The sequence below is a fragment of the Mchenga conophoros genome, linkage group LG22, assembly GCF_057382185.1.
Source record: "Mchenga conophoros isolate Kocher_MC1m ecotype Shallow Benthic linkage group LG22, M_conophoros_male_GT1.1, whole genome shotgun sequence".
Classification (NCBI taxonomy): Eukaryota; Metazoa; Chordata; class Actinopteri; order Cichliformes; family Cichlidae; genus Mchenga; species Mchenga conophoros.
Window position 1 is genome coordinate 7179324 of NC_140546.1, and position 19381 is coordinate 7198704.

General features: G+C 43.5%; 1 protein-coding gene across 1 annotated transcript in view; it reads right to left on the reverse strand.

Moving 5' to 3' along the window:
* Positions 1-2281: 2281 nt before the first annotated feature.
* LOC146548697 (major histocompatibility complex class I-related protein 1-like) overlaps positions 2282-19381 on the reverse strand; it is a 235562-nt gene continuing 218462 nt past the window's right edge. The window contains exons 6-9 of the mRNA XM_085263391.1: positions 4992-5193; positions 4405-4514; positions 3656-3739; positions 2282-2364 (exon numbers count right to left, since the gene is read on the reverse strand). Coding sequence (XP_085119517.1) covers positions 2282-2364; positions 3656-3739; positions 4405-4514; positions 4992-5193 — 479 coding nt within the window. The remainder of the gene's footprint in view (positions 2365-3655; positions 3740-4404; positions 4515-4991; positions 5194-19381) is intronic.

The window sequence follows — 19381 nt, forward strand, 5'->3', positions numbered from 1 at the left end:
CTTTTCTTTGTTTTAATAAACTCCTGGGTTGCTTTGTCTGTATGTTTTGGGTCATTGTTCATCGGTATTATGAAATGCCACCCAATCAATTGGATTGCATTTAGCTTGCAAAAACCCTAGTTTCCCAGTGCCACTGGCAGCCATGCACTCCCAACCTTGCGCCGTGTTTTACAGATGATGTGGTATGCTTCGGATCATGAGCTGTTTCACACCTTTTCCATGTTTTTTTCTTGCCATCATACTGGTAAAGCTTGATCTTGGTTTTATCTATCCACAGAATGTTTTCCCAGAACTTTGATGGCTTTTTTAGATGTTTTTTTCCAATCTAGCCTTTTTTATTCTTTAGGCTTATGAGTGGCTTGCACTTCACGGTGAACCCTTTGTATTTATTGTCATGCTATCCTCTTTTTATAGTAGACTTGAATATGGATATGCCTACTGCCTATCTCAGCTCTATTAATTCAATACTACATACTATTAAGGTTATAATGTAGTATAAATATACAAATATTTATTTTAGTATAGGGTGATACAATATAGTCGATACCCTTATCATTTGTTTATTATTTATTTCAATAAGTATAGGTTCAAGTATTTTATGTAATCATTATAGAAATTTTGTAATATTCATGAAAATGTTTCCTTTTACATTTTTACAGTTCAAAAATTTTACAGATTAAAGATCTACTGACCAAACTTCCAGCTTTGCAAAACGTTACACTGGGGCATCATGGTGAGAAGAAAGCTGAATATAAAAGCAAAGCACTCAGTTTACTGGTGGATTTACGTCCCTACCTTTACCCATCATCACAAGCTCTGGATGGTGACCAAAAGAAATCAGCTTTCTCCAAAGGGTGGCTGGCCTCTCCCTTAGCGATAGGATCGACTGATAGATGGATCTTTTATGAGAGTTTGTTTTTTTAATTTTGATTCATAGCTCTAGAACAATAATATGCAGTTTTGTAACACTACCACTATCACTTTGGGTGAAAAACACCCGTCGTTATTGTTCTAGGATTAATGTAATAAGTAGATGGTCAATTAGGCATTGTCTTGGGAAAGGAAAAAGTAGTTCCTCTCATTAATGTAAGGGGGTGCCAGAAGTTTGCCTTTCTAAATGAGGTTTGGCTCCCCTTGGTGGTTAAAGATTTATTTGTTAAACTGTGCATTTAAATAAATGTGTTTCAACTCTAGATGTCGCCAGACGTTAAACACAGCGACAAAGATCATTAATTCACAAGTTTAAAGTGATTATAACACAAAGATGAATTTATTCCAGTTTTTCCAGAAACTTGTAAAAGTAAGATAGTAAAATGTGTAGATTCCATAAAAACGCCACCTCAAAATAATATGTATAAATAGGAATACAGTAGGTTCTGGTTATTTGACAACATGTGTACAGATAAAATTTTCATGAAAAACCTAACTGATGCGGCACATCATAACATAACATAATATAACATAACATTTCCTGCTTGTATATTTAAGCCCCGTGTTTCCTTCTGTCCGTTGTCGCAGCGTCCCATGTTCAGTGAGTTTCTCTGTGGTTCTGGTTTTCCATTGTTCCTAGTTCTGTGCTCCTTGTTTCCAAGTGTTTCTGTTTCTAGTTTCCCAGTGTTTAGTTTCCATGTTCAGGGTTTTGGTTTGTTGTTTTGTGAGTTTATTTTTTTTAAGTGTGAGTTTATTTTTATTATTTTGAGTTTATTACTTCTGTCTATGAGTCCTGCATTTGGGTCCTCATCCTGCCACAGCTTAAGATGACAGAGGTTGCGTTGTTCTGCCTACTCCAGCAGTGATACTTGCTCTTTCATAAGTGCACTTATTCTTTGTTGTAGTACTTTACTGTTCCAATGAAACAAGAAGATCTCATTTTAAAGTACGTGTTTTGCCTGTGATCAGTGATCTTATTTAGCACATTCTCTTAATATCTTAGAGCTATCTCCAGAGTTAAAAATGTTCATGTCAGATTCTGTAATTCATTTACTTCTTCCCCCTTAAACTAGATGTTGTTGTTGTCAGGATTAATATTTCTCATGCTATCAGTTAGTATTTCTAAAATGCTTGCGCTGTGAGGTCCCTGAGTACATGTGATTATCTAATTAACCAGTGGACAGCTACATATATAATATACTACAACTTATATAATTATATAATATTTCCTATGTGGCAGAATTGCTTTGACCCGTTTTTGGTTTTTTTTTGTTTGTTTTTTTTATTTAGGAATAGGTAGAAAGTCCTCTCTTCCTTGCTGGCTCCATGAATCTCATGAGCTCTAGAAAGATTAAATGTCAAACACATCCAAAGTTTGAGGGCTGCAAGCAAAGTGGGCAGCAAAGTCAACTGAGCCCAGAAACAGCTGGAAACCTGTGTGGTTATTACAATAAACACAGCACTCATGTTAACAGAGGAAGAATTTAGCTGAAGCACAGTGATTTTTACAGTCACAGCCTGCTTTTTTAAACAGCAATATTTCTCCATATTTTTTTTCCTTGTTTGCATGAGGATTTCTCCAAAACATCTGTTGTCACAATTATTGCAAATCTGTTACAATAAGTAGCTTTGAAATTGTACAGGCCTCGTCTGTATCTGTGTTTCACAGAATAGTATTATCAAGATGTGGCAAAGACAAATTGGCCAGTAGATGTCAAACGTTTCTGTGTTTACTTAGTTAGAAATGAAGTACAATAACTAATACTCTTTCATGTGGACTTCACTGTGAGTTTAATTTTTAAATTGTCTCTTTTCTCTTTTGAAACCCAGATTTCTGTTTAAAAGAGCCATCCTACCTTCTAGTTCTAATGCTTGGCAGCCAGGAGAGCTGACGCCTGAACCAAAACAAATCATGAAATAAGGAGGGGAGAGGTTGGATCAGACGCTGACTGGATTTTATTCTTTGTTGGCCAAAACAAAACGAATGCTAGCAAACCATCACATTTATAAGTACCTTGTGAAGAAAACATTAAACAAAAAGAAAGACTGACTGTTCTACTGTCTTCTAGGGCCCCTGCGCATAAATTAATCATAACAATGAACCTAGTGCAAGTGCCTTAAATGATTGAACAATCCTTTTAAAATAATAACAACAGGAAAAAAGATTTTCTACAAAACAAAATATTAAAGAACAAAACGAGTTTAAATTAAAATTGGAACATTTCTGCCATGTGAACACTAAATACAGGGTGCTCCGTTTATCTAAATGGTCTTTTGAATCAAGAGTCCATAACTGATCAATGGTCATAACAGTTTGCATATTAATTATCATGAAACTGAACTTACAGCCCATTGTTCCTTCAGTGGTGCTAGTTTCAGTCATTATGCAAATGTAATGTTTATAAGGTTGGGGAAACCTACCTTCAGCTGAGACTAAGAAGTCATTTGGATGAATGACAAAACGTTTCTCCCACTGAAAACGCCACATCCAGATGATCTCACAGAAAGTTCAATGCTGTTCTCAGGAGCTGTAAGGGCCACAAAAGAAAAAGTATAATTTTAATAAAATCATTGTTTCATATCAAGATGTTGCAGTTTTAAATAATTTAAAATCAAACTTTCTATTAAATATGAAGAAAAAAAGTCTAACATATACTATGCTGCAGAAATAATGTAACTGAGCCATGCACTGTAGCTGCTCACACAGCTCCTTTGAATCTCTTACCTTTCTTCTTATTGTAAACAGCAAATCCAACAGCAGCAATGACGATGACAATAAGCACAACAAACACTGCAGCAATGACTGAAGCTGTCATGTCAGAGGGATTCTCTGCTCATTGAAAAACACAGATAAAATGTGCAGATTAAGCAGGTAAGAATAGAAGAAGTCCACCCTGTAGCATTCATCTAGCTACTCTCACATAATGGTGAGTGGAGGTTATTGCACTATAATCTCTATGTGAGGCTCAACTGACGCAACTATACATGCAATACTATAGAATATTTAGATAAGAGAACATTTTTATCTGTTAAGCAGAGGAGATGCATATTGTTAAATTAAAGGTTTTCACAGGAGTGCCACTTAAATTCAGTAACAGCTTCCCAAATGTCAGCCCAAAAATAAATACCCAAAGTTTTTATGGATTAGAAATTCTTTGATCAATTTTGAAATTTAAAAGTTCCAATTACATAGTCCAATAATTACATTTAAAAAGTTGTTTATTAATCTTAACACTAGTAACAGCTCATATATGTTGAACCAAGAAAACTTATTAGATATAAGCACTGAAAATTAAATTAAAATTCAGTTATAATAAGTTTTCTACTCTGTTATGATCTCTATTAGTTTTTATTATGGTAATGACTAATTAAGATCAGAGTCCAAACAAAAAACAAGACAAAACATTCAAATATTAACCCACAGTCTCAGCAGACAAAATAAATCAAATGTGTTTCTCCTAAGTTAATCATTACCAGTTCTCTCTCTCCTGTTGAATCTGATTACTGTTTTATCCAGGTTGGTGATGATGTTCTTAACACCAGAGAGCTCAAACACACAGTCGTATCTTCTCCAGTTGTCAGGTGTTATGTTACGGTCACTGGGGGGACTCAAACGCAGGACTCCTTGCTCAAAGGAAGAACAGAGGGTTTTTATTTACAAACACCAGGTGAAATGTGTGACAGTGACTCAGTGCTATATAAAAGCGTGCGTGGATCAGGGCTCCAGGGAATCCACGGGGAAAAGCAGGATAACACTCACTCCTCTTCAGTCTCTCTTGGCGTCTCACCAGTCATTTACTCCTCTCTCACACCAGAAACTCCGTAGGGAACAAGGGCAGGTCCAGGGGTCTGTACACAGGGAAACAAAAGCATTAGCACAAGAACCTGAAATGCAGGAACTAGACTGTAGTATCCAAGATGGGAATTCACTGACACAGGTCAAGCAACGATCCAGCGAAGAGCAGTCTTGCTTCTTCCCTTTAGTAGAGGCGACAGAGGGAGAGAGAGAGAGAGAGAGAACAAAGCAGAACTTCTCAGGCAGATCTGTCGGACTGTGACATGTTACTGATGAAACATTCAGATCAACAGTTGTCTGGAAGGTCTCATCATTGTTGGTGAGGATGTCTCCAGGATCCACACCCTCATGAATCTCCTCTTCATCTTTCCTAAAGAACATCATGGCTCTCTCAGGATAGAAACCTGTAGCGTGGCAGCTGACTGGAGAGGAGGAAGTCTTCTGGAGGAGAGACACAGATGGAATAACTGGAGAGAAGGAAGGTTGGAAAGAGATAAGGTGCAAATAGATGGAAGTAAACATTCAACTGTAAAAATGGGGAAGAAAGGAAAGAAGAACAACAAATATGTAGATATTAAGAAAACTATATTTTAAGAGAGAGGTGTGTGTGTAGTGTATATATTAGATGAAAAAAAGAACACAGTAGAAGAATGATATCTGTGTGGCTGGAATTCAAGATTTGAGTTCCCAGGGGTGAGCAGTAGGGAGTGTGGACCCCTCCCTCACCCTCTATGACCATTGCCCGCCCATAGGGGTTAAGGCTCAGCAAGCCGAAACTCAGGACCAGCCATGCACTCACACATACCCACCCACCTATTAATGGCACACAGAAACACATAAAGAAACACTGTATTTTGTAATTGATCCATCTTAGTGGGAATTTAAATATTATAAGTTATTCTTAGGAGCTTATTTTTGACAACACTTTGCTTCAACATGAGAGGTTTTAGGACAAAGTTTGTGTTTTCCATTCTTTAAGCACCGGTTCGAGCACCGTTTAAGCACCGGCACGGTTTCAAAAGTACCGGTTTGGCACCAGTATCGGATAAAACCTAAACGATACCCATCCCTACTGAGCAGTTTAAGACAAAACATACCTTCTTAGATGAGCCCTGGCTAGATGTTGAACAGGCACTATGCAATGATCTAGAGATTTCAGACCTACCATTTATTAGCTCAAACATCAAAAGACATGAATGCTTTAAAAGTATCAACATCAGCTTTTCTCTGACAGCATGGTGGGAGTTTCTAAAAATAACGGAGTCTTCATTAATCCCATGCAAACGTACACCTATCTGGAATAACCCTGACATATTACAAAACAATAATATGATTAATTTCCCAGAATGGAGTTTGTCAATGACCGTGGAAGGCGAGTGAGAGTGTTGCACTGTCTGGTGTGGCTCTCAAGTTGTAAAGGAATTAAATACTTAGAACATATATTAGAGGGAACAGAATTTATTCCATTTGACAGACTAGTTGCACAATATGGGATCAACAAGAAAAGATTTTTAGAATATCAACAAATTAAATCCATAGTAAAAAAGAAATTTAACCTCAGTCAAGTTGAATTACAAACACCACCAAGTGCGGTACATTTTCTTACTCTTAAATCCCCCAAATTATTATCTAAAATATACAGAACACTTTCTAAATTAGATGAATCAATATCCCTTCCTATTGCAAAGTGGGAAGCAGATTTATCAGTCAGCTTAGACCAAAACTTCTGGTCTCAGGTATGCTTAAAAACCTTTAAATTGATTAAAAATCCCAGTCTGCAATTAATACAATACAAAATACTACATAGAGTGCACTATACAGGTCATCGGATGTTCAAGATGGGCTTTACATCTTCCAACAACTGCTCACACTGTCAAGGCAATACACCAGACAATTACATCCACGCTCTTTGGTTCTGTCCACCAGTGCAGAAGTTTTGGCACGAGATATGTGAAGACTTATCAAAGTGTCTGAAATGTAAAATTCCAACCTCCCCTTTAGTATGCTTGTTGGGAAAATTGGATGAGGTCACTACAGAAACTAATACAGTCCACATGGTTTTTACTGCCCTATGCATCGCCAAGAAAACGGTCCTCATGAACTGGAAAAATAAGAATAATCTTAATTCTAGCCAATATAGAAACCTTCTAATAGATCACATTAGTCTCGATATAGCCTCTGCCACCACATTAGATCAATCCCTCTGGGCTCCTTTGATCGGCTCCATCACCTAGCGGGGGTAGGGGGTCGTGGTTTGGTCCCACCTTAGCTACTGTGGTTGATGTGGAGTTGGGACGGGCTTAGGGCGCCTGGAGGACCCCTAGAGATGTTATCCCTGGAGGGCTTAACCCGGGGGTTGTGTTCATAACCTGGTTAGTGGCTCTGGTCGCTCTTAGAGGTTGTTCTCCTCGTGGCTGCGTGCAGCGGGGCTGGAGGATGGTCTGTACTGGTGGACGTAGGTTACTGGCCTGGTGGCCTGGCTGCCCCTGAGTGGATCCGGGGCAGGCGTGGGGGTTTGGGGTTCGGGGGTGCTTCACCTCCGTGCTGGGGCTCTGGCTGGGCCTTGGGGGCTTCGGTCCTCGTCGGTGTGTCAGCGAGGTTGTGAGCGGGTGGGTGCACGGGGGCTCAGCCCTGGCGCAGGGGGCCTCTTGTGCATCGGCCTAACTGGGGGGCTCTTCAACTGGCGGGGAGGTTGTTCCATCCTTGCAGGAGTCCACTCTGCAGGTGGGGGAGAGACATAGGAGAGGTGGAGATTAAACTTAACCTTGGTGTCTGTTGTCTTGTGTAGTCTGGGAGATGATTGAATGTTGGGGTGGGTACAGTTTCCTCTGCGGTGGGGTAGGGTGGGCTGGCCCGGGTCCTGTGGGGCTTGGCAGTGCTACCGTAGGCCCCGGTCTGGATGGACCTGGGCTCCCTTGCCTTGGTGGGTACCAGAGGATGGGGGTGCCTACTGGGGTCAGCGGGGGAGCTGGCCCTAGGGAGGGGCATCCTCCCCTCCCTCCTTTTCCTCCCCATCCCCGGCTACCTCCCTCTTCCCGCTCCACCACACTCACCCACACAGGTAGGGCCTTGGGGTGCGGGTGTGTCACCAGGGTGCAGGGGAGACATTCCCCCCCTCTGTCCCCTTCTGGCCACCTGTGCCTCAATTTTATCTCACAACTTAGACATCCACATTACTTACACTCTCATAACACACACATATATATAGGGCCTTGAGGGTGGGCACGTTAACGGCGTCCAGTGGACGATCTGTGTACTCAAACCTACCTCTGGCGCCGGTGCCCACCTCTCAATTTTAAATCCATGTAGACATTGAGGGTTCTCGGGAGAGGCCGTGCTAACACCTGCTGCTCTCTGGCAGCAGCACCATGCTCTCCCTTGTTTTAAATGCACTTTAGAACAACACGCAGCAACACTACACATGAGCGGGAGGAGGGAGGTATGGGGTCTTCACACAGCCCCGTTCTCTGCTAGCCATCGGGCAGGGGGGCTGGGAGGAGATGTTGGCTGTCCGATTGGCCTCACTGCTGCTGCGGAGCCTGGGACGGTCTGCTTGCCTCCACCCCGGGGGGAAGGGTAACATCTCTTGGGTCTGGGTTCTGTTTCCCCCTCTGGGGGCAAGGGTACCTGGACCCGGGGTATAGAGTATGTTTGGGGAGTGTGATTGTGTGTACATGTCCATTTATGTCAATCCTTACGTTGGGTGAGTGCTGAGTGTTTGTATATGTGTGCATGAGGGTGGGAATGCATGTTTGTGTCTGTGTGTGCCTGTTTATCTGTGTCTATATGTCAGGTCAGGTCTTAGACTCCACCTCTCTGGGAACTCCCAGGCCCTCCAAGGCCTATCTCCCCTCACCACACTCCCTGCCGGTGACTGATGCCCTCAGGGGTCGGTGCATTGGTGGTTCTTGGTGTCCGGGGCTGGGCGCTCAGGTATGTACCAGCTCACTCCCGGTGGCTACCTGGTGGGGCCTGGCGCCTGTTGCTCGGTCAGGCCTCCTCCGGGGTGCGGGGGGCCCTCGGGTCTCCGGCCTCCGGGCCTGCGGCTCGGTTCACTCTGGCACAGCTGGCTGTCGGAAGAGCCGGCGGGCACGCCGGTGCAGCCCCCTCTAGCTTCTGCTCCGTGGCTACTGGGTGACGCCTCGTCTGGGGATCATCAGCCCTTCCCATGAGGGTAGCACGGATGCCCCTCCGGTGGTCCTCCTTGGGCTCTCGCACTCTGGGGCCTCTGGATGTCTGGGGCCTGGATCTCCTCCATGCCTGCTTCATGCCCTGGGGGACGGGGCTATGGCTCTCTACATCCTCTTGCAGACCATTACATGTGGAAACCATTTGAATACAAGCGCGCTGATCCACACAGGTGTGCACACGGGTGTTCACTGTTCGTAGACTTAAATTACACCTTTCTTGGCTGCTACTTCAAAGCACATTGTGCGCTGTCTGTCCTGCGTGCTGCACAACAACATTGAATATTTAGTATTTACTGCTGTTTACACTTAGCTAGATTAATGCGATGGTGTTGTGTTTAGTATGTTGCTTTGGTTTTGGTAAAACCAAATAAATAATAAAAACAAAGGTCGATCAAATGGACCAATACGGCAATGCCACAATGATCCATTTGGCAAAATAAATCCATTGGGTATCCTTGTTGGTCTACAGACAACAATTCTGATGGCTAAAGAACCAAATGGGACAGGCAAAAAAAAGAAAAAAAAAAAAAAAAAAAGCAATAGTCGTAAGTTCTGTCAGTTCTTTGTATATTAAGCAATTAATAATAGGGTGTTTTGAGACATTATTTTGTACCTTCTTTGAAGTGCAGTTATAGGGTGTAGCTTCTGAGCTAATGATACAAGTGTACGCTCACCCACTACCTGCTTGTTTTTCTTTGTAGTAATATCAGTTTGCATATCTACAGTATACTTATTTCATAGTCTCCTGTGTAAGTGCCTGAATATATTTACCTGCTGATTGTATGACAATCCATTAAGAGTTTTGTTTCATGTGTTTTTCTAGTTTCACTCGAGTTCAATGATGTCAGTGCAAGATGATTGCTATGTTTGGAGTCATTAAAGGAGCAAGTACGCTCACCTTCCTGGCTCTTGAAAAGGAGTTTGGCTGGCTGTTTATCTATGTTCACACTCAGGGAGTTTAACACATAGAGAGAACAGTACAGGCATGTAAATACAATCAACGGTTTTAGCTATTTTTATTTATTTTGTTTGTTTGTTTGTTTGTTTTTGACAGATATTGAATGTAGTTAAAACTTTAAATATTGCAATTTCTAAAATGGAAGACACTGATTTGAAAGACTTGCGTTTTTTCTTCTTTGATTATCTATTATTGCTCCTTAATAAGACAAAAGTATTTGTTATTCATCCATCCATCCATCCACCTTCTTCCGCTTTATCCGGGGCCGAGTCGCGGGGGCAGCAGCCTAAGCAGAGAAGCTCAGACCTCCCTCTCCCCAGCTACCTCCTCCAGCTTATCCGGGGGAACACCAAGGCGTTCCCAGGCCAGCCGAGAGATATAATCTCTCCAGCGTGTCCGGGTCTGCCCCTGGGCCTCCTCCCGGTGGGACATGCCCGGAACACCTCACCCAGGAGGTGACCAGGAGGCATCCTTGTCAGATGTCCAAAACACCTCAGCTGGCTCCTTTCGATGTGGAGGAGCAGCGGCTCTACTCCCGGATGGCTGAACTTCTCATCCTATCTCTAAGGGAGAGGCCAGCCACCCTTCGGAGGAAGCTCATTTCCGCCTCTATCCGCGATCTCGTTCTTTCAATCACTACCCACAGTTCGTGGCCATAGGTGAGGGTAGGGACGTAGATCGACCGGTAAATTGAGAGCTTCGCTTTTACACTCAGCTCCCTCTTCACCATGACGGACCAGTGCAGCGTCCGCATCACTGCGGCCACAGCACCAATCCGTCTGTCGATCTCCGGCTCCCTTTTCCCATCACTCGCGAACAAGACCCCGAGATACTTGAACTCCTCCACTTGGGGCAGGAACTCATCCCCGACCCGGAGTGGGCACTCCACCCTTTTCCGGCTGAGAACCATGGCCTCAGATTTGGAGGCGCTGATCCTCATTCCCACTGCTTCACACTCGGCTGCGAACCGTTCCAGTGCGAGCTGGAGGCCCTCACCCGATGAAGCCAACAGAACCACATCATCCGCGAAAAGCAGAGATGAGATTCTGAGGCCACCGAGGTGAAAGCCCTCCGCCACTTGGCTGTGCCTAGAAATCCTGTCCATAAAAATTATGAACAAAATCGGTGACAAAGGGCAGCCCTGGCAGAGCCCATCACCCACCGGTAACGAGTCTGACTTATTGCCGGCAATGCGATCCAAGCTCTTGCAACGGTTGTATAGGGATCGAATGGCCCATAGCAATGGGCCAGACACCCCATACTCCCGCAGCACCTCCCACAGGACACCCCGAGGGACACGGTTGAATGCCTTCTCCAAGTCCACAAAACACATGTAGACTGGTTGGGCAAACTCCCATGCGCCCTCAAGTATCCTTGAGAGGATAAAGAGCTGGTCCAGTGTTCCGCGACCAGGACGAAAACCGCATTGTTCCTTCTGTATCTGAGGTTCGACTAGTGGACAAACTCTCCTTTCCAGCACCCTGGCATAGACTTTCCCAGGGAGGCTGAGGAGTGTGATCCCCCTGTAGTTGGAACACACCCTCCGGTCCCCCTTCTTAAAGATGGGGACCACCACCCCGGTCTGCCAGTCTAGGGGTACTGCCCCTGATCTCCACGCAACATTGTAGAGGCATGTCAGCCAGGACAGCCCTACAATGTCCAGAGCCTTCAGGAACTCGGGGCGGACCTCATCCACACCAGGGGCTCTGCCACCAAGGAGTTGTTTAACTGCCCCAGTGACCTCGCCCTCAGAAATTGGCGGGTCATCCCCCTCATCCCCAGACTCTTCTTCCTCCTTGGAAGACGTGTCAGTTGGATTAAGGAGGTCCTCGAAGTATTCCTTCCACCGCCCGACAATTTTCTCAGTCGAAGTCAGCAGTAGAGCAGGGCGATATGGCCAAAAATATTTATCACGATATATATTTGAAAATTTGCGATAACGATATAACTGACGATATAATTGATGCGAGACAAAATACAACTCCACAACATTACTAGCGCAAAAAGACAACCTTCCATTTATTTTCACTTAAACAAGAAGCTGGTTTTTATGTACATTAAAGCTTTATAAAAATGTAACAGTGCAAATGCAAATTCCTTGCTGAAAGTTTAACCAAAAGGCATTTCCAGTAGAAATGGGCTGACGTATCCTGAGCATAACCATGTATAATATCCACTGAAGTTAAAAAGAGGTGCTTTGCAACATTAAACTGCAGTGTGCAGTACGCATTTTTCGGACCATAAGGTGCACGGGATTATAAGGCACATTAAGCGAAACAAAGCAGTCAGATAAATCAAACTTTATTAAACTCATTCTTCTTGCTTCCTCCACTTCTGTACCATTGATTCATTAATGTTGAATTCTCTGGCAGCTGCTCTATTCCCATGTTGTTGCAGTATATTAATGACTAACCTCGTATTGTGGATGGATTATCTCAGTTGTTCTCCTGACTGAAGTTTGGTCCGTTTACAGCATCCTGCCATGCGATTGCATTTGTCTCCAACTATCAGGAACTTTAACATTAACTTTTATAAGTGGAAAAGTGTTAGTGTTCGTCCTCCAGCTTCACTGTTTATGTTATGCTAACATAGCTGTGTCGCTAGCGATCAGGTAGCACATCATTATATACCAGCTAGCCCAACTTCAGTAACCCTACAGACGTCACTGCTGTTTAGTTTCCTGTCTTCATTTATGTTGGACGTGATAGCAAGGCTGTACGTTTGAATTTTTCCAGAAATCTCTCAGTCAGAACATGCTATATCATGCTTAGGTAACTAGCGAAACTAGCGAGCTAACTTCCGGTAGCTTCCTGCTAACTTCTAACTCCGTTAAATGTAATAAATTTTGTTTTCATGGATGCCTGGAAGTTAAACTTCATAGTTTCACCTGGTTAAGCAGCAATGCTGATCGTTTTATTAAAGATGAAAGAATTTAGACAGTTTTTAACTCCCAGTGATGCTGCAGTGTTCGTTTGACCTGAAGCATACGGAGTTTAGGACCCAGATTACTCCCAGACTTAAGAGCATCTTAGTCTGACAAATACGACAAATACGACAATAACGACGGCCGCTTGCATGTTCTACAAAAAAATGTGCTTTGTCGTGTATCTGACGGACAAACACCAAACCAGTTCCACATCACTGAAGTTGCACCATTTTTACAAACCAATTCTGGTTCATCTGTTTCACTCAACAATCGGCCATGTGCGTATGAAAACAAAGGCACTGCGCATGCGCGTTTTACTCATTCTATCGCGATATTTCATTTTCCTATCGTTGCCTAACATTATACCGGTATTACCGTGAACGTTATAATATGGCCCAGCCCTAGTCAGCAGCGCTCCGCCAGCACTATACACAGTGCAGGTAGAGCACCGCTTTCCCCCCCTGAGATGCCTGACGGTTTGCCAGAATTTCTTCGAGGCAGTCCGAAAGTCTTTTTCCATGACCTCTCCGAACTCCTCCCACACCCGAGTTTTTGCTTCAGCCACTGCCCGAGCCGCATTCCGCTTGGCCTGTTGGTATCTGTCAGCTGCCTCCAAAGTCCCACAGGCTAACCAAGCCCGATAGGACTCCTTCTTCAGCCTGGTGGCTCCCTTCACCTCTGGTGGCCACCATTTGGTTCGAGGGTTACCACCACGACAGGCACCAACCACCTTGCAGCCGCAGCTCAATGCAGTAGCTTTGGCAATGGAGATGCTGAACATGGTCCATTCGGACTCAATGTCCCCAGTGTCCCTCGGAATGCTGTTGAAGCTTTGCCGGAGGTGTGCGTTGAAGATCTCGTGGACTGGGGCCTCTGCTAGGCGTTCCCAGCACACCCTCAGTACACGTTTAGGTGCACCGGGTCTGTCCAGCGTCCTCCCCCACCACCTGATCCAACTCACCACCAGGTGGTGATCAGTTGACAGCTCAGCTCCTCTCTTTACCCGAGTGTCCAGAACATATGGTCGCAGGTCTGGTGATACGATTACAAAATCGATCATCGACCTGCGGCCTAGAGCATCCTGGTGCCACGTGCACTTATGGACACTCTTATGTTCGAACAAGGTGTTCATTATGGCCAAACTGTGATTAGCACAGAAGTCCAATAACAAAACACCGCTCGGGTTCAGATCAGGGAGGCCATTCCTCCCAATCACGCTCCTCCAGGTCTCGCTGTCGTTACCGACATTAGCACTGAAGTCTCCCAGTAGGACAACAGAGTCTCCAGGTGAAGCACCTTCCAGCACCCCACCCAGGGACTCTAAGAAGGCTGGGTACTCTGAAATGCCACTCGGCGCATAAGTGCAGATGACAGTCAGGACCCGTTCCCCGACCCTAAGGCGCAGGGAACAAACCCTCTCATCCACCGGGAAGAACCCCAACGTACCGGCAGCAAGCCGAGGGGATATTAGAATACCCACCCCAGCCCACCGCCTCTCACGAGGGGCAACTCCAGACTGAGACAGAGTCCAGCCCCTCTCCAGGAGATTGGTTCCAGAGCCCAAGCCATGCGTAGAGGTGAGCCCGACTATATCTAGCCGGTGCCTCTCAACCTCACGCACTAACTCAGGCTCCTTCCCCAACAGAGAGGTGACATTCCATGTCCCAATTGTCAGTCTTGGTAGCCGGGGATCAGTCCACCAGGGCCTCCGCTCCTGGCTGCCGCCCGGTACACAATGCACCCGACCCCTACAGCGCCTCCTGCAGTGGTGGGCCTGCGGGAGGATGGGCCCATGTCCCCTTTTTGGGCTGTGCCCGGCTAGGCCCCATGGACTAAGGCCCGGCCACCAGACGCTCGCCCTCGGGCACCCTCCCCGGGCCTGACTCCAGGGCGGGGCCCCGGTAACCCTATCCCAGGCAGGGTAAACTGTTCCCTCAATGTTTTCCTCATAAGGTTCTTCTGAATCGCTCTTTGTCTTGTCCCTCATCCAGGACCAATTTGCCATGGGAGACCCTACCAGGGGGCAAAAGCCCCCAGACAACATAGCCACTGGGATCCCTGGGACACACAAACCCCTCCACCACGATAAGGTAGCGATTCACGGAGAGGTTTGTTATTCAGTAAGTACATTTATTGTTCAATGTGTGTGTGTATGTATATATATATATATATATATATATATATATATATATACACTGTAGTATCTTATTTATTCTCTTATTATTTCCAGTCATTTACAAATCATCTGTAACTTATTTATGTTATTCCATGACAGAAAAGAAATAAAACTGAAACGCAAAGAACTTTTGAAATATCGCTTAAGCAGTTATATCACCAGTTTTAATAAAGTGCTAAATTAATGTGCATCTTTGTGTGTGTGGTTAAACTTCACTTACCTTGTTGTTTCTGTGGTCAGTAATTATATCTGTATTAATAATACCATTTTTTAAAGACATTGCAAAAATTAACTCATCTGATACGTCTTCTAACATCCAACCCTCTCTCCCCGAAAAAAGTAAAATTCATTATCTTTTCTCTAATATTAATTTTTGTTCAGTTATAGCGTTGTGGTCCTGAGTCTGGTGATTCAGTGTTGATGTTTTTTATTATTAACATTCTTTGTTTTAGTTAAGTTTCTGGTTATATGTTTTGGTGTTTTCTAGTTCTTTGGTTGCTACACGTCCCTTTTCTAGTTTCTTGTCTAGAATCTCTTTTGTCAGTCGTGCCCCCATGTCGCAGTTTGTTACTCTTGTCTCTGCACTTCATGTTCCCTCTGTCTCCCCTGTAAGCCATGTCTCCTTGTCAAGTCTGCGTCTCTGTGCCTGTCTCCTGTTTCCTGTTTTATTTTGACAGTCCTGCATCCTTTGTTAATGTTTACTATTTTGTTTACTTTCGGTCTCTTAATGTAGGATTAGTCCCAGCTGTTTTTCCCTCCTGTTTCCCATTCCCTTGTTACTTCTTGCTGGATTTAAACCCTGTGTTTTCCTCTGTCTGTTGTTGCATCGTCCTCTCTTTGCTGTGTTTCCGCTGTGCTCCTGGTTACTCTCTGTACTCGTTAAACTCAGAGTGTCTACTTTCTTTGTTCTTAGTTCTCTGCTTTCTAGTTTAGTTTCCAGTTGTTATGTTCTGTTTTCTGTATTTTGCATTTGAGTTTTCACAGCACAATAAAAGCTGCCTCTTTTAGTTCATCCCTCCGTGTCCTGAGTTCTGCATTTGGGTCCTACGTCCTGCCTGCCACAGCACAAACCATGACACATGACCATGACCGTGACGTATCTCTTTCTGAAGTTATGTCACATCTGCAAAATTAACCAGGTTATCATAAGGACAATCAATCTAACTTGTCTGAGATAAACTATGAGTAAACTATGAACCTACACAAATTTCATGTGTAAAAGAATCAGTGCAATTTTATTTAATTCAATTTGGTTCTAAACAATTTGTGAAACTTCCCAAAACTCCTATTATTTGCTGCAGGAGTTAAGAGTTCAGATGTTTGTTGCAATAAGCCATTTGTTCCTCATATCCTCAGACGAAGACCTGTGGTTATTGTTGGCATAATGTCAGAATTTTGAGCAGGTGATAGTTTAGCTTTGAAAATAGGCATCTGAGACTTGACACATTAAGTTTATGTTTGCATCAGTTGGAATACCAGATAAAAGACCTTTAGTCAAAATTGACCTCTTTCTTGATTTCAATATTATTTCCATTTCTAACTTTAAAGCTCATGTAGTCGAGCAGGCAGCACACTGGCATAAACCACCAGAACTGGTGGTAACAATGTACTCAAAGGACAGAACCAAAGTGAGGACCACAGATAATGATTTTACTTTAAATTTTTAATTTACTTGCTCTGAGGGAAGGACAAGGAAGCAAAGGGGGAGACTGGAAATTGTTAGGGTCTCAGAGGAGGTGCAGTCCTGGACTGGACTGGGCCATTCTAACACATGGATATGTTTTGTTTTAAACCATTCCATTGTTGCCCTGGCTTTATGTTTAGGGTCGTTGTCCTGGTGGAAGGTGAACCTCTGCCCCAGTCTCAAGTCTTTTGCAGACTCCAAGAGGTTTTCTTCCAAGATTGCCCTGTATTTGGCTCCATCCATCTTCCCATCAACTCTGACCAGCTTCCCTGTCCCTGCTGAAGAGAAACACCCCCAGAGCATGATGCTGCCACCACCATATTTGACAGTGGGGATGGTGTGTTCAGAGTGATGTGCAGTATTAGTTTTCTGCCACACATAGCGTTTTGCATTTTGACCAAAGAGTTCCATTTTGGTCTCATCTGACCAGAGCACCTTCTTCCACATGTTTGCTGTGTCCCCCACATGGCTTGTGGCAAACTGCAAACGGGACTTCTTATGGTTTTCTTTTAACAATGGCTTTCTTCTTGCCACTCAAATTCAAATTTTATTTGTCACGTACACAGTCATACACAGTACGATATGTAGTGAAATGCTTGGACAACTGCTCGTGACCTAAAGAAAACAAAAAAGGAAAAGGCTATGAATAAGATAGGAAATAAATATGAAAAATTAAAAAGGGTAAATTTAACTAGGAAGGAATAAAATATAAATTAAGGTTAAAAATGAAATAACTGTACAACACAAATTAGAATGAAGGGTAAATTTAACTCTTCCATAAAGGCCAACTTTGTGCAGTGCACGACTAATAGTTGTCCTATGGACAGATTCCCCCACCTGAGCTGTAGATCTCTGCAGCTCGTCCAGAGTCACCATGGGCCTCTTGGCTGCATTTCTGATCAGCGCTCTCCTTGTTCGGCCTGTGAGTTTAGGTGGACGGCCTTGTCTTGGTAGGTTTACAGTTGTGCCATACTCCTTCCATTTCTGAATGATCGCTTGAACAGTGCTCCGTGGGATGTTCAAGGCTTGGGAAATCTTTTTGTAGCCTAAGCCTGCTTTAAATTTCTCAATAACTTTATCCCTGACCTGTCTGGTGTGTTCTTTGGACTTCATGGTGTTGTTGCTCCCAGTATTCTCTTAGACAACCTCTAAGGCCGTCACAGAGCAGCTGTACTGACATTAGATTACACACAGGTGCACTCTATTTAGTCATTAGCACTCATCAGGTAATGTCTATGGGCAACTGACTGCACTCAGACCAAATGGGGCTGAATAATTACGCACACCCAACTTTTCAGTTATTTATTTGTAAAAAATGTTTGGAATCATGTATGATTTCCGTTCCACTCCTCACGTGTACACCACTTTGTATTGGTCTTTCACGTGGAATTCCAATAAAATTGATTCATGTTTGTGGCTGTAATGTGACAAAATGTGGGAAAGTTCAAGGGGGCCGAATACTTTTGCAAGCCACTGTATGTGGGTAAGAGACAAGACAGTTACATACATACATGGTCATGGGATAGAGCGTATGGATTCAATGATCATAGTCACATGTGGGGGGTCAGGTCAAAGTGTGTAAATGTATTGTGTGACAAAGGTTATAAATGTACCAGACTGAAGGAGCGCCCTTCAGATCTGCAGGAGGCTTCGCGCTGTGCACATCTCCCCATATGGGTAAATAAAGAGGAACATGGGAAGTGAAGTATTCTGTCTCGAGTCATGTGTTTTCTACCAGGTCAGAATCAAAAAAATCAGGAGCGACAGGAAGTCGCAACACTATGGAGCACATGTTCCATTAATACTTCAAATAAATACTTACAACCACTCTGAGCCACTTTTGTTCCTGGAAGCTCCTGTTTAACATTATAGACGCAAAGTCTGAGTGGGGCCAAGAAAGGGATTAGCAGTAACACCAGAGGAGTAAAACACCAGCTCCAGCTAGGGTAGAGGAGTCTATTGAGACTGTAGACTAGACTGACCTATGGCTCACACATGGATCCTGGAATGGCTGGAAGCTGTAAAAGGTAATCAAAACCCTAGGAGCCTTCAATAGCACCTCAGTGGAGTTGTGAAAAAAAAAACATTAGAGGAGTGTAAATGTGTATGAATGTTACACAGAAATCACAGACAAAGAAAAAAAGTACTTGTATGAATGGGTGAGAAGGGGTGAATGAGGCATGTTGTATAAAGCGCTTTGACTGCTCAGGTAGAGTAAAACTCACAATCAGTTCATTTAGGGAAGAATAATAATTTAGGTAAAACTGCACACTTTGTAAAAATCACAATATCAATGTGACTTTTAAATTACAAATTTAAAGACAAAAAATTTTACGCATACAGTTTGCATCCTTTAAATTCACATTGGCATTAAAAGGTTTTACACTGGTGTACACTGACTGCTTCCATTTTAGACTAATAGCAACCACTTCCACATAAGTCCATATTTGACTGCTCATCCTTCTGTAATTACGAATGTCATCTGAAGTAGCTCAGTTTAAACAGGGCAATTACAGTCCAACTTGAGAGTATCACCCACTGTTTGATCCAATAATTAAAAATAAAACATAGAAATTAAATTATTTCTGTGCATGAATACTTATAGCTTGATTGTCTGAATCCAGCAATAGGGGATTACATTTACTTTTTCTAAATTTTAGACATTAAGGCATTTTAGAACGTCTTAAGGATATCAGAGCATGGCTGGCTCTGAATATTTTA